At 55.2% G+C, this 15,725-nt stretch overlaps 1 protein-coding gene across 1 annotated transcript in view; it reads left to right on the forward strand.

Moving 5' to 3' along the window:
- Positions 1 to 15,725, forward strand: part of CACNA1E (calcium voltage-gated channel subunit alpha1 E) — a 114,035-nt gene that overhangs the window by 3,645 nt on the left and 94,665 nt on the right. The window contains exon 2 of the mRNA XM_075710071.1: positions 14,516 to 14,782. Within this exon, the coding sequence (XP_075566186.1) occupies positions 14,516 to 14,782 (267 nt within the window). The remainder of the gene's footprint in view (positions 1 to 14,515; positions 14,783 to 15,725) is intronic.

Below are 15,725 nucleotides of genomic sequence, written 5' to 3' on the forward strand. Positions count from 1 at the left end.
TGCTGGGTTGCAATGAAGGACGAGAAGTGAAGGCTTTTTCTTACTCACCGGTGTTAGCGTCAGCGTGTCTGATCCATTCCAAGCCTCCATCTCTGTTGCCTTTTGTCAGTGAATAAATCCACAAGTGAAATGCGCTTTCCCCTTAAGATGGAATAAGAACAGGAGGGGAAAAATGCTCTTTCCCCTGTTTTTTCATGGGGAAACCGAGGCAGCGAGCAGAAAAGTCTACCACGTGCCACTCAAACATGTGCAGGGCAGTGGCTCTGTGGGAGGCTTAACTTCATGGTGAAGGGTTCATGTACCAGCCCACCTTGTTCTTGTGTAGGGGACTTAAGCCCAAGGCAGACACTAAACCCCATTTTCCAGTGTCCCAGCCTGATGCCCTGCCCTCCATCCCACTATTCACATGTTAGGGTTGGGGATGGAGATATCTGCTGTGCTTCAGCAAGGCTTGGCCTGCTGCTGCTGCGTGGAGTGGTCGTGGTTGAATCACTGGTGTCTTTGTATGTGTGTGTGGCAGCATTGTTTGGACTGCGTTTGGCTCAAAAGAAAAGCTCCTTGTCAAAATAAGCAAACGGGGAACCTCCTGTGGCTTTTCTAGGCTGAGCAGCTGATTCCTTAGCCAGTGGTAAGGACAGGCAGAGCCACCCGGGGAACATCCCAGAAAAGCCTCAAGCTGAATTTGCAACAGAGAGGACCCAAACCTGCCTTGCATGGCTTAAAACCACATGTGCGTGGGTATTTGTTGCGTTTAGCTTGTGCAGTTTGGGGAATGCAAGCTGTGCCCTCATTTTGGAATGATATCTACAGCAAAGATGCATGGAAAAGCCTGATTCCCAGAGGTCAGGAAAGGAGCATGGGAGATGGGGAGAATTTAGGGAAAGAAGCTGGGTCGTGGCACAGTTTGGAGGTGATACTGTGGAGGTGGGATGCTGTAATTCGGTGTTGAAGTACCTGCAGCTCAGGGGTGACGGGTGGCAGGTTTCAGTGTCCTGTGGGAAGCGATGCACTCTGCCCATGGTACAGGAGAGTGCTCCTAAAGTATAGGGTTGTTAAAAGCGATCTCCTGTCTTGTAGCATCAGAGCTAATGGCTTTGATGCTAGGAGCTTGCTAGGTCTCCCTTGCATGGTGTGATCTGCAGTGAGATCCCCATAGCCCATCTGTGAGCCTGTGGTCCACGGAGCGGCAGGGCAGGAGAGATTTCTGCTGCTCGCTCAGATCTGTACCTGCAACACAGATCGTGATGAGCCTGTTGGGCTGGAGTGTAACGTTACTGCAGCTCTGCCTTCATGCAGTTTTATTGGAAGAAGTAAGAGAACAGAAGAAACTGTGAAAATGCACAGGGTGTTGCTAACAGATCTCAGGGGCTCTTTACGACTTGGCAGTCTCTGCCTGGTTATGTGCACACTCTGCATTCCAGATTACAAATGAAGCTGACTTTTTTTTTTATATCCTTTTTTTTAATTTTTTTTTTCCTTGGTGCTGAATGAGACAAAGGGACCCCTTGGTGTGCACTGGGCTGCCAGCTTCGTCGCTGCTTCCCAGCATATTCCCCAGCGCGTCGCACCATCTGGGTTTAATTGGCTGCAGTGATGGAGAGGGCAGGAGCGCGCACAGGGCGGCACTGCTGCTTGCTCCTTGGTGCCAGCAAGGCTGCTTGGGAAATGCCCCCCGGGCTGGGGCTGCTTTGGCAGCTGCGTGGCCCTGGCTGGACCAGTGCCCTTTGCCCTGGCCCCCCTCAGATCTGCAGGGAAGGGACAAGCCCCAGGATAGCTCTGAGTTGCCATCACAGATGCCGGTAGCTCTGTGGCAGTTTTGAGAGAGGTGTTGGATGTAGTGGGTGTTGCTGCTGTGCTGTAAGCAGCAGCCCTGCTCTGTGCAGCAGCTCCTGCCCACCCAAGTGGGCTCCGTGGGGGGCTGCTTGGTACCATCCTGCACCAGCGTGAGGCTGGGGGCAAGGGGCTGGAGGAGAGTGCTTGGCTCTTGACTGCAGCGTTGATGTTGGGAGGGAGGGACCTACAAAACAGCAGCCCTTGCTCCCCCATAAGTTCTGCCAGGGAGGAAGAAGGTGCCCTGGCATCCCCTCCTGGTCTTGGCTCCGGCACCAGTGTCCAGTGCCTGTCACCCCTCCTCATGCCTCCCTCCCTGACCCTGCTCTGGGAGGTAGATTACTTTCCTCCTCCAGCGCCTCTGCAGCGTTGGTCACTGTCAGAGGCAGCTTAGCCGCATCCTTCTGCACCGTGGGCTCCTGTTCAGATATCTCCTGCTGTGTGCCCAGGAGCCTGGGGGATAGGGACAGCATAGGCAGCTGGCAGGAGCTGCAGGGGCTCTACGGGTGAAAGCCCTGAGATGTCAGTGACAGGCAAAGCCAGGCTCCCATACCTGGCACCATCCTTTATGGAGACTCATGCATGTCTCTTATGCAAGTCCTCTGCAGCCTAGGACAAAGCAGTTAACCTCTCCAAGAGCCTAATGAGTGTGTCTTAGATAAGACGACTCTCCCTGCTTATGTTTTATCCTGCAAGAGTAGCAATGCAGGTGCTGGAAAGGGCTGTGGATGTGCTAAATCTGGGGGCAGTGAAATATAGCTTTTATTATGGTAACCTGGCCTTGAGCAGCAGAGGAGCATCTCTCCTAGAGGTATCTGCCCTGGACCTCCCTGTGCTCTCCCCCTTTCCCTTCAGTGCAGACCAAGGTTTCGATGCATGGGGAGGAGATTGTTTTCTGACCTGGGATGAACTCGAGTTCTGCTGAATATCCTGGCAACAGCATGAAAATAGCAGCATCTTTCCCTGAACTGCCTCAAAGTCTGGGTTTCTGGCACACCCTGGAGGAAGAATTCCCTTTCTGAGTTAATTCAGGTGATTTTGTAAAGCCTCCCAAGGCCTGCCGGGAGGGTGGGCAGTTACGGTCGGTCTCAGCCTTCCTGTGCGGCTGAGGCCACTCTTCCAGGGAGCTGGGCTTGTTAGGAGCTGGTTGCTGAATGTGGAGGATGAGGCGGTTCCCGGTGGGTGCCTCTGCTCAGGAGCTGCTGCCTCATGTTTTGTCACCACATCCTGGCACGCCTTGTTCCTGCTTCCCTCACTGGAGTCTCAGCTGCAGCTGTGGGTGTCGGAAAGCTTCACTAGCACACCTCAGGGCTGCGCTGAAGCCATGCACTGTGCTGGGGCTGGTTGTGCTTCCCAGGAACCAGCATTTGGAGAGAGCTTTCCCCTTACCCTGGGGCTGGCCAGGGCTCAGAAGCGAAGAATTGCTGGGAGGCGGTGAGGTAGGAAGGGACCTCTGGAGGTCACCTGGTCCATTGCATTGCTCAAGCAGGGTCACCTAGAGCAGGCTGCCCTGGACCATGTCCAGGCAGGTTTTTAGTATCTCCAGGGATGGAGACTCCACAACCTGTCTGGGCAACCTGTCCCAAATACTCAGTCCTCCTCACAGTCAAAAAGCTTATTCCTGTGTATAAATGGAGTTTCTTTTATTGCAGCTTGTGTCCATTGCCTCTTGTCCAGTCACTAGGTGCCACAGAGAAGAGCCTGGCTCTGCCTTTACTCCCCACCATCTGGTGTTCATACACATTGATAAGATCTGCTCAGAGCTTTTTCCAGCCAGGCTGAGCAGCCCCAGCTCTCCCGGTTTCTCTTTGTAGGGCGGATGTTCCACTCCTTTTAGTTGCCTTTGCTGGCGTTGCTCCAGCAAGCCCATGTCTCCCCTGTCCTGGGGTTGCAGCACTCTGGATGTGCCTCACCAGGGCTGAGCAGAGGGGAAGGGGTCACCTCCTCGACCTGCTGGCAGCTTTTTGCCTAATGCAGCCCAGGAGGCTGTTGGCCTCCTTTCCTGCAAGAACACAGTGCTGGCTCATGGTCAGCTTGGTGTCCACCAGGTCCCTCAACACTTTTTCTGCCAAGCTGCTTCCCAGCCACCATGTACTGGGTTGTTCTTCCCCAAGTGCAGGACTTGGCATTCCCCTTGAAGCTGAATTTCATGCCGTTCCTTTGCCTGTTTCTCCAGGCTGTCAAAGTCCCTCTGGATGGCAGCACAACTCTCTGTTTTATCAGTTCCAGTTTTATATCATCTCCCTGCACTGTGAGCATGATTCGGTGCAGCATGAGTGCAGTGAAACTTCTGGTATTCAACACTCGTTTGCGCCCTTGTCCTTTCTCTCCCCTGGAATAATCCAACCTGTTCCCTTGTCCCCGGCAGCCCCCAGCTTGTCCCTCTGTGATTCTGATGTGGGGGCTGTCTGCTAGCCAGGAGATGTTTGTGGGAGAGGTACTTTCCAGCCTCTCAAGTGTATATAGTTCACGTTATTTTCTATTCACAGTTTCTAAGGTGTAGTACACCCCACCCCCTCATGCTATTTGTGTTTAAGAGATGACAGGGTAATAAGATAATTGAGGGTGGAAGGGACCCCAGGAGGTATCTAGTCCAATCAGACTATAACTTATTTTTCATTTAACTCAACGTTTTACATTTTAAAACATAGATGATGTCTCGTTGTGCACTCCCAAAATGGTATTTTCTTCATTTCAGACTGCACAGTCTTCAAACTTGGGAAAGGTTTTTGAAAGTTTGAGGAAAACCCAGCTGTGAGCATTAGTGCATAACCTGTTGCAGAGAGACTTGCTCCTTGCGGACTTATCTGTATCATGGAAATGGCACTTCCACCTAACTGCACAAATGAATGCCAGTGACAGTGAAATTTCTACTGTGTGTGCATGTGTGGGACACGATCTCAGTTCAGCTGCCTCTGAAGGATTATGGGCTTTTCTGCACTTGCCAGTTGGTCCTTTCTAGTTCAGAAGGTGTTTGCTGCATTGTGCATGATGAACATTAATCCCTGGCTTGGACTGCTTGCTCTGCATGAGAGCTGAAAAAAATCGATGTGAAAAGTTAGGAAGGTCCCTGAAGTTGTATTAAAGCAGCTTTCAGATGTGACTCTTGATTTCCCAAGGTGGCCTTTGAAACATCAAAGGATCTTGCTTAGAAAAGCAGAGAGGAGAGATACATTTCTTGTCTCCACTTACCTTTTGCACGCTCAATGGGAAAGTCTGCTCTGCGACTTTTGGTGCAGGGTTACAGGTGTATGGGTCACACAAAATATGTTGCTGTTTCTGTTGCTTGACTGGTTTGGGGCTGGCACTATGCACACCAGCAAGGCTCTTGCTCTTTAACTGGGAAGAACATGCTGGTGCTCATCCCCAGCTGTGGGGGACCACATAGTGCCAAAGGAGATCAGTGTGGCATCGTCCTTCCCAAAACACACCCGAAAGAGCCAGTGTTGTGTCTCATCTTTCAGGGACGATGCTAACCATCTGCATGAGGGTTACTTTATGGAAAGCAGCTTTCCTGTGAGCCTGGGGCACACCACCGTGGTGGATGATGCCATAGCAAAACATGCGTTGTCTTCATGAGTTCTGATATGAACCACAAGTCCTTTTGTGTCATCAGAGGAGTTTCACAGGGGACCTTTTTTCCCCACTCTAGCTCGTGAGACAATAAAACAGTAGCTAACGTGTTGTAACTGTCTTCTCTGTGCATTTGCTCGAGTGGAAATAAGCCTAAAAATTCTTCAATGAACTTCTTCCCATTGAGGAATATCACTCAGCCACGCTTTCCTGGGGATGGGCGAGGGTGTTTGCCTTCGCAGAGGCTGTCGAGTTGATGGCTGCCTGTCGCTGCGGCAAGGGGGACGTTTTTTTCGCACCTCCCAGCACTGAGTAGCTTTTGGAGAGAGGTTTTGCTCTTTGGCCTTTTCTCTTTCACAGGTTTGGAAGATGGAAGCAGCATCTCCTTCCTGGCTGTGTGCCAGGGATGGGGCTTCTCTGGCTTTCTTGAGCATCAGCTGCTCAGAGTAAGTTCAGACTTGCTGGAAAATTTTTTCAACAGCTCCATCTTCTCCTGGCTCTTGTCCTGACAATGTAATTTTATTGAAGACACCCTGTTTGCTAGCAGGTTGCTTCTGAGAAAGCTGAGCCTGTGAGTTTGGCTTCATGAGATTGAGGATGGAGATGGTGGGTTTCTGGTCCAGCTTTCTTTTGATTGCCAGGGATATTTGCAGCCCGAAGGCAGGAGGCTCCATTGTCACTGTGCTCACTGGTACCATGGTTGCTGTGTTTGTCTGACTTGAGCCTTTCAGGGCAGGCAGAGGATCAGAGAAAGCACAGGATGGTCCTCGGGCATGGACCTGCCTTTTGTGGGGGTGAAGAGGAGATCTAAGGAGGGGAAAGTCTTCCGCTGGCTTTAGCAGGAGCTAACGCTGCTGCACCAGAGGGGTCATGAGGATACTGATGGAGAAAGTGAGGGATTTCTTCAGCTTCAGGGAGTGCAGACGTTGAAAAAATGCTTTAAAAAAAATCCCTCTCCAACCCTTTGGCAGGCTAGAAATAAGCTTTCTCCTGTTGACTGTCTGTGGCTGGCCCTGGGGATGTCTTTTTCGAGCTCGATCTCCTCATTCCCATGCACCCATAAACCTTGGTGTTTGTTTTGGTGTTTGGCTGTGGCAGGATCTGCCCCCTCGAGCCCTGTGCTTGCAGGTCTTTGGTGGCAAGAAGGGAAATACACCCCCGGGGCAGTGCTCCTCCTCTCCTTGGTCTCCTCCTATCCGTGCTGCCCAGCCCCAGTCCTATTGGCAGGGTCATTCTCAAATATCCCTATTTTTTCCCATTGGATTCTCTCGAGTCAGCCTCTCTGGGAATGCAGTGCCCAAAACTGGACCCATCAGAGACAGGGGAGGATGGAGAGGTTATATCTCACCTGCTGCCAGCTCAGCTAGTGTGGGGCTGGGATGCTTGGCTGAGGGGAGAGGTTGTGCAGAAGGATTTGGAAGCAGGAAATGGAAATTTGCTTTAATCTGATGGAAAAGCAGGGGCAGGTGGATAGCTGTTCTCCGGGAGGTAGGATTGCTGTGTGCCTGCCCTGAGCAGCCAGGGTGTGGCTGCAAATGCTAATTAGAGCCCGACTCGCAAGGCTAAATAAAGCAGCAGGGCACTCTGGGCAATTTATTAATGGGTGATTATTTCAGGCCTCTTCAGCTGAGCTGTGAAGCCTCACAGCCTAAGGCAGAGACAGTTAGCCCAAGGAGTGCTGCAGTCCTTGGAAACACTCAGTGTGGGGTGTTTCAGCAGGAAATAGGAGAGCGGGCAGTGGCAGGCTGGGGGATGCTTCCCTCCTTCATGGCATCTGTCCTGGTTTTGGCTGGGATAGAGTTAATTTTCTTCCTAGTAGCTGGCATAGTACTGTGTTTTGGATTTAGTAGGAGAAGAATGCTGATAACACACTGATGTTTTAATTGTTGCTGAGTACTGCTTACACTAGTCAAGGACTTTTCAGCTTCCCATGCTCTGCCATGTGCACAAGAAACTGGGAGGGGGCACAGCCAGAATAGTTGATCCAAACTGACCAAAGGGCTATTCCATACCATATGACGTCATGCTCAGTATGTAAACTGGGGGGGGTGGGGGTGGGGGGGGGTGGCCGGGGGGCAGCAATCGCTGCTCGGGAACTGTCTGGGTATCGGTCGGCGGGTGGTGAGCAATTGCATCGTGCATCACTTGCTTTGTATGTTATTATTACTACTACTATTTTACTTTATTTCAATTATTAAACTGTTCTTATCTCAACCCAGGAGTGTTTCTCACTCTTACTCCTCCGACTCTCTCCCCCATCCCACTGGGGCAGGGGGAGTGAGCAGGTGGCTGCGTGGTGCTTAGTTGCTGGCTGGGGTTAAGCCACGACAGCATCGCTGCGGCCAGCACTGGGGCAAAGTGATGCTGCCCCTTGGTTTGGAGAGGGTTGTGGTCTCGCCCGCCTCTGCCTGAGCTGTCAGCAAACCCCTTGTGCTTGTTTGGTGGTGTACACAGCTGCAAAGGTGGCCTTTGGCTTGGCTTTGGTTTGGGCTTTTTGGAGAGTACAAAGACCTGCGTACCCCCTGGGGAGGTGGGTGAGTGCAGGCACTGAGCTTCGTGGTGGTAGAGTGAGACCAAGTGCCAAAACCAACTCCTGCGGGTTTTGCAGGGCTGGATGCACAGCTCTGCTGTGTCCCCATAAATTCACAGGGCCGGAGGTTTCTTGGCTGTCCTTTAAACCTTTCCCAGCTCTTTCAGCCTGCGATCGCTTAGTTGCTGAATCCCGTTTTGATTCAAGACACAGCATCCTTCTATCTTATTGGTAGCTCTGATGTATGAGCTGCCCCAGTCCCACAGTGATGCAGTGTGGGGGAACATCCAACTTCAAGGCTCTGTGGTGCATTTGGGCACTTTTGGTGGCTTCAACAGGCATGTGAGGAGTTTAGCTTGGGGTGCTTATGATTCCAGGGCACTGTGGGCAGTGGCGAGCCCCAGGGCTCGGGCCACCCGAGCAGGACCTGGTGCTGGGCTGAGGTACTGGCATCTTGGTACGCCTGGCCTGTGCTGAAGAACACTTGGGGAGAGCACAAGAAGCAGATTGTACACAGTGCCTGATCCCTGTTCTGACATCCCATCTGACTTGCGGAGACACCTTTATCGTGTCTCTCCTTTGTTCATACAGATGGATGTCACCACAGATCAGCCACTGGGAAGCATCTGCATATGCACAGCGAGGGGAGGAGGAAAAGGGATGGAGGACCACGGGTTTTCTTCCAGGCTCTGCCTGGATCTCCCTGAAAAAACATGGCTAACATGTGCCATCAGCTCTGGCATCTTGCCCCTAGAGAAGCTGGGGACTGGTGGGCCCTGCTAGGGTGTGGTGGGACGTTGTGGGTTTGAGTGGGACCAACAGCAAACTACACTCCTGTTTGTGTGGCATTTTGCTTCAGGTTTGTGTGGCATTTTTCTTGGCAGCTGAGAACTGGCAGGTGTTTTAAAAAATGGGGCCAAAGATGCTCTGGGCTGGATTCTCTTAGGCAAACATTTGCAGAGAGGTTAGGAAAAGGGATTTCTGGGGTGGGAAGGCAAGGTGTGCTGCATCTTGTGTCTTGGGAAGGGGCTGCAGGGGGGAAGGCTGGGTGAGAGCTGCTATGCTACTGCTGCTTCTGCACCTCACCTGCGCTCCTGCTTGCGAGAGCTTGTTGCAGGGGAAGATACAGCAACAAAAACCACCATTTCCAGAGGGTTATTCCTCCATCCCAGGAAGGAGAGCTTTACAAGATTGTTACCCCATTGATTTTAAAGATGCCAAGACTGGTTGTTGGACTCATGGGTCTTGTAAGTAAAACCAGCAGTATTTGTGAATGCGGGTATGTTTTATGGCAGTGTGCAGCAAATTACACTTTCAGCATAAAGCAGTTTCAAGTTTTTCTGCCACGCTGCTGTGTGACAACTGCTGTGGCTGCTTCAGCCAAATGACCGGGAGGATTTTAGTGGAGTAGTGGCAGTTGCTTAAATCTGGATGCATAGTTTAGAGCCTGGTGTGAAATTTGCTGGCTTTCACTAGTCTTCCTGCTGTCTGATTTCTCGGTGAATAAATTACAGTGCTGACCCTGAGAAGTCAGCCCTTCAGGTCTGTGCTGGGGATGTGTCCGGGCAGTTTTGCAAGACGATGATGCTCCTCTCTGTTTTTAGTGCCGAGGAAGGCACGTCCTGGTGAGGCAGGCAGCTTGTGGGGAGCACTGAGTTGGGCAAGGCTGCTACCAAAAAAAGTGAGCAGATGGCAGAGAGGAAACACTTGCCTTGGCTTGGGTGAGAGTTGCCTTGCTGCAAGGCAGTGCAGAGTGTCTGCAGTGTAGCCAAGGCCATCGTGCCTGGCCCGGGGCTTTGTTGGCAGAAGGGATGCCAACAGGGCTGTTGTGGCCCCTACCACAGCTGCTAACATCTGCACAGATGAACATTAGGCAGAGATGTGTGGTACCCTCCTCTGGAGATGCCATCCTGGAGCTGCTTGGACCTTCTCCACCCGCATCCTGGGTGTCCATCGGTGAGCTGCACCAGCCCGGGGATTCTGCCTCCCTGCTGCAGAGGTGCTTGGCTTGGCAGGGCTTCTCCTTTGCAAATGGGGAAAACATATCTTCCTAATCCAGCAGGTAACGAATTTGTTCCTGGAAAAAAACTTCCATTCCTGCATGGTTATAAACATGCTTCTGAGTCACAGCTACCCAGTCCCAATTTGAAATTTGGCCAGAGCACCATAGATGATTCTCATTTGATCTTTTTTTTTTTTTTTTTTTTTTTTGACTCTCAGCATAGCTAAAGCCCTGCTTAAAAAATAAAATTGAATCAGGATGCCAAAAGCCACTTTCTAAGATGAGTGCAGCCCATCACAGCTCCTGGGAATATCAGTCACCAAAGCAGAGCCTGTCCCCCCTCTCCAGACCCTGCCTGGCCTGCGTTAGGGATCTGTCCCCTGCGTGATGCTGTCCCTGAGAGGAGAAGCAGCCTCCGGCTTTCTGAGCAACCCGGGGCTCGGAAGAGCGATGGTTTTAACAATATTGCCTGTACCCAGCACTGCATAGGTGGGAGACCGAGTCGCCCAGAGTGAGCCGGAGGCTGCTCCGGTGACAGGAGAGCCGTGCGAAGGGACCCAAGCAGATGCACAAAAGCACCCCGCGGGACGGGCGGGCAAAGGGGGGGCTCGCCTCGGACCCCCCGACTGCAGCCGGGGGAAGAAAAGCTGAGCCCCGTTGCCGGAGGCCGGGGTGAGCGGCGGGGGGTGCAGGGAGGGGGCGGCGGCCGCTAGATGGCAATGCCGGAGCGGCGGCAGCACCGGCCCCGGCCCCGGCCCCGCGGCGGAGGTGATGGGGCGCTTGGTCCCCCCGGGAAGGGGTAGTCCAGTGTCTCCGGTGATGCCCTGCCGTGCAGGGGTAGTGGCATGGCGGGGGGGAAGGCAGGGAGGAGGCTTGGATGGCAATATCGGCGTGAGGGGCGGGGGGGAGCTGGCCTGTCTCTAAAACCCAGCGCATCCCAAGTGCCTTCCTGTCCCAGCGCCCGCTGTTGCCCTGTCTTCTTGGATTTCCTTCATTCACCAAAAAAAAAAAAACCAAACCCAAAAAACCAAACCAAAACCCAAACTCCAACCCCACATAGCCGCCTGTGAATCTTTGTGCCTTGTTGAATCATGCGGGCATCAGCCACGCTTCTCCCTGACTCACCGATCTCAGCATGCTGGGGTGAGGGTCAAGACGAGAACAGCAATAAACATCCTGGGAAACCGAGCCTGCATCTCTTGGCATAGCCAGGAAATTTTTTTTTTTTTTTTTTTGCTTTCAATCTTCTGTTAAGGAGCTGCTTTCTCATAAATATCCCATCCTTTAGCACAGTCTGAGCAGGAGAGAGGCTCCCAGCGGGGTCATCCTGCGCTCTGCTCTGCAGCAGCGAATATAGAGTAGAGCCGAGAGCGAACCCCTGGGTGCAGGGGATAGCCCGCTGCCCCAGCAGAGGTGTCCAGGTAAGGCTTGCATCCCTTCTTTGAGGGGGACAGGAGGAATGTTGCCTTCCTCCTCCTTGGCCCTTTGGACCAAGTGGTGAGGCAGGTGTGGTGCCTCGAGCTGGGCAGGGGATGCAGGGGGAGCGCTGGTTCCAGCCTTCCCCATCTTCCTTAGCCTTCAGGTACCAGCCAGAGCCTGAGCATTTAGGGTGGAGGCTTGCCTGCAGGCTCAGGGGGATGGGAGAAGGCTGGGGGGGGGTCAGGGGGAGCTGAGGCAGGAGCTCTGCTGGGCTGAGGATCTGCTCCTGGCAATCGGCCCAGCCTTGGGCTTAATTAACAGCGGCTTAAAGGGTTGAAAGGTGGGAAGAGTAGCATCGCTCCTGATGCTGCGCTGGTGGTGGGGAGGAGGAGGAAGCAAAGGGGATGAGCCACAAATCATAATTGATTCGTTTAGGGCAGAGTCTTGCCTGGAATTAATTGAAGGGACTATAATTAGTTGGTAGCTGGCGTGGCCTCCTCGCTGCCCATTGTTAGTGAAATGAAAGCCCAGGGTCACTCTGGCTTGTGCCGGAGCTAGCCGGTGGCCTGGGAAGCATTTTGGGAGGGATCTGCCCACCCCTGCTCCACTACATGCTGCAGTGTGGTGGTGGCAGAGCTGGGGGGCTTGCTGAAACCCCCCAATTACACCCATGTCTGTTATAAGGCTAATTGGAGGAGTAAAGTCAAGTAGGGATGCAGTAGGCAGGCATCATGGTGAGCTGGTGGGCTCTCAGTGTCTGCCTGAGATTGGGAGAATGATCCCACAACCTTTTGCAAATGTTCCTCTGTTATCTTGCTGTGGAGAGCCTGATCCTTCCTCTTCCTCTTCCTCTTCCTCTTCCTCTTCCTCTTCCTCTTCCTCACCCGGCTGGCCTGAGGGGTCCTGGCAATACATCTGTAAGAGCCTGGGCCAAAAAATGAACCCTGTGGCCATTCAGTCATGGTAGTGCCTGGAGAGTGAGGAAGTCTGTGGTGAGATACTGCCAGGCTGCACAGAGGGAGCAGCCCTTGCCCAAATGAGTTAACAATTTATGTGACTAAGGGCTTTAATTTTTTTTTTTTAATTTCTTTTTTTTTTTTGAGCTGCCCAAAGTGTTCCTGGCTGCTGCACAGCAGATGTGGGGGACAGGGCAGCAGCCGCTGTTTGCAGAGCAGGTTGCTGGTGGTGCGGTGGACAAGGGAAGAACATCGTGGGGACGCAGGGTGTCTTGTGACGCCGGCTGGAGCTGCGGGTGCTCTTCTTGCGGGAAGGGCAGGTAGTGAGCACTGAAGGCCCTGGGCAGCCCTTCGAATGCGGGGTTGAATGGAAGGGGTGGGGGATCCTGTGTGTGAACGGCTCACAGGTGTGAGGGCGTGCTGAGTTGTGAGGCTGGTGCCTTGCCTGTTGGGGTAAGGAGCACATTGGGGATGCCCCCGGGGAACTGCATGTCCCCTGTGTGTGCAAGATGGCAGGGTGGGTCGGTTCCCCCAAAGGCAGGTGGGCAGGCAGCCCCTATGCCAGGGCACAGCCCAGGCCAGGGGACCTTGAGCATCCCTGGGTGACCTCGGCCACCCGCATGGCCACGGAGGCGAGGGCACAGCACCAGCCAAGTCCCTGGTCCTCTGCCTGTGGGATAGCCAGGGGGAGCGGGGTCAGTGCCAAACTGGCCCCGGGGCCAACCCCCCCTGCCGTGGCAGCTGCTGCGGGGACACATCCAGAGAGGGTTGTTTACACCTCTCCAATGAGCTGCTGCTGCTTCTGGCCAACATCAAGCATCAAAAAGAAAATATCGAGGAGGGGGGAGTACTAAGGAGGCTGATCTGTATGCGAGGGAGCAGGAGGGCTCTCCCCGGGCAGCTGCTGGCATCGGGGTGGCTCCAGCGGGGAACCGGGAGCCCCAAAGTTTCCCACGAATGAGGGGACAGTGCAAGTGGCTGGAGACATGCTCGGTGTGGGCTGAGATGGGGTGAGCCTTTTGCCTCCCATGCAGGCAGGCGGCAGGCGGAGTCCCCCTTTGCCCCCCCACCTTACCCCCCCAATTTAGCCACTCACCTAGGAACACCCATGTGCTGGAAAGCCCTCTGCAGCCGGGGCGGGGGGGCTTCTTGCAGGGTGGGGGCTCCCCCACCGCCTTTGTTCCCTTCAGACCCTCCCCTCGCCTCTGACTTTCCTTTGCGGCAGCTCCCGTGCTTGCCAAAAGAATGCACTGGATGGAGCGAGGGAGCGAGCCGGGCGTGCGTGCGTGTGTGCGCGCTTGTGTGCGCCTGTGTTGCCACTGACTTCATTAAAGCGAGCTGTCCCCCGAGCTGCAGAGGCGCGGCAGCCTTTAATTTCTTGGCCCGGCTCCTGCGGGAAGCCGGCGTCGCCTTTGCGCGCTCCTGCCCTGGCAGCGAAGGGCCGAGCATCCCTGCTGCCGCAGGTGCCTGCCCGGGGGCTCTGCCCGCCACCCCTGCCCGCTGCCCTGGGGAGCCAGCGGATGGGCGGCCGGGCTCTGGCAGGCTGCTGAAGATGGAGTCGGGAGGAGGGAGTTGGACACTTGGCTCCAACTAGGCTGGACCACGCTGCAACCTGTTCCCCCGGCCTCCCCTCCGCTGCGCTGGGTGCTGTACCAAATTGCGTCTTCCTTTGCGCCGGGGTGGATGGAAGGACTCGGATCCCAGCCCTTCCCCTGCCTGATCTCTGCCGGGAGGCAGTCCCCGGGCTCGGGATCGCCTTGCTGGGTGGGGGGCTAAAAGGGGCTGGTTTGGGCTTGCAGGCAGAGCGATGGGAAGGATGTGGCTGGGTTTAACCCCTTGCTTCGTGGCGGAAGGTGCTTAGGGACCGAGCCGCTGCAGCCTCTGCCGAGCACACAGGACGGCTCCCTGCCCTCCCCGCTGGCCGGGCTGCCCGTGTGGCTGTCGGGGGGGCCGGAGGCAGCCGGCTGCCCACCATGCCGTGCCGGAGGCGCTGAGCCGCTGCCGCGTGTTGCCCCCTCTCCTTCTCCACGCGGGTCCCCGCTCCCCCGGAGGGATGGAGGAGAGACGGAGCTGAGCATCACCCGGAGAGGAGGAGGGGGCTGTGGTTGGGACTGCACCCCGCAACCCCCCTCCCTCTTCTCCCCCCCCCCCCCCCCCCACTGCCTCGGTGGTGCTGCTTAAGCTCACCTGCGTGTTTTCTTCCAGGATGGCTCGCTTTGGGGAGGCAGTGGCCGGCAGGCTGGGCTCTGGAGATGGGGGCTCTGACCAGAACCGGAGCCGACAAGGAGCTTCTGCTCCTGCAGGAGGGACCCCGGGAGCCTTCAAGCAAACCAAAGCGCAGAGAGCCCGGACTATGGCTCTGTACAACCCTATCCCCGTCCGGCAGAACTGCTTCACCGTCAACAGATCGCTCTTCCTCTTTGGGGAAGAGAACATAGTCAGGAAATATGCCAAGAAGCTCATCGACTGGCCATATCCTTTCTGCACCCCCTGCGAGCCCCCCCCCCCTTGCTCCCCGGATTTGCCTCGGTGGCTGCCCAGGACACGTGCGTGTGGCACTAGCTGGCAGGTAAGCGCCTGCCTTCTGCTATCTTTTGGTGTGCGGAGAGGGGTGCCCCGTCCCCTGGGGATGCTCTCATCGCCCTGTTGCTGCTTCCCCTCCTGTGTTCTGCTCGGTTCCTGGCAGGGAGCTGAGCCCCTTCTCCCCACGGGGAGCCCCCCCCGGCCCCTCCTCAGGCTTGGATTTGAAAGCCCCCCATGCTGGCAAGGGGAGGTGTCTCTGATCCTGGTTTAACCCCGCATGCTTTAGGGATCCTTGCGTGCGTGCGGCTGGGGGAGGGTGGGGGTCACGGTCTTCTGTCTGTGCCTTGATGTCTTGCTGGAGTTTTGCCACCCCACCCCACCCAGAGCCACCCATCCCATTGGGGATGGACCCCTAGGAGGCCACAAATCTCCAGACCCTGCTGGGTGGCGGCTTGGTCCCCTCCTGCACCTGTCAGCGTGTGCCCCCTTTGCTGCTGATCACACCTGGTAGGGTACAGCCATCCTCGCCCTGCAGCCCCCGGTCCCATATGGCGGCTCTGGGAACTGGCTGCCCCCTCCCTGCGGCAGAGGGGAATATGTTGAAAACCTGTGGCTGTGCCCCATGGCCCCTTGGGGGGCTGGTGCAGGGGACCGTGGTTTATGCCAGGCACCCCCTCCTAGGACTGGGTGGAGGGTGCAGATCCTCCCTGCTCCTTTCCCAGCTCCTCCATCCTTTTGTACACCTCTGTGTGCTTCTCTCTCCTCCCAACCTCCCTGCGGGTGCCCCTGGGTGCCCTGGCCAGTGCCCAGCACCGCAGCACACAGCTTCCTATCAGCCTGGGCTCGGTGCCCTGCTGCCCCACCAAGACCCCTCCTGGGTTTTGCCACCATC

Source organism: Pelecanus crispus, chromosome 5 (assembly GCF_030463565.1).
Source record: "Pelecanus crispus isolate bPelCri1 chromosome 5, bPelCri1.pri, whole genome shotgun sequence".
Taxonomy (NCBI): Eukaryota; Metazoa; Chordata; class Aves; order Pelecaniformes; family Pelecanidae; genus Pelecanus; species Pelecanus crispus.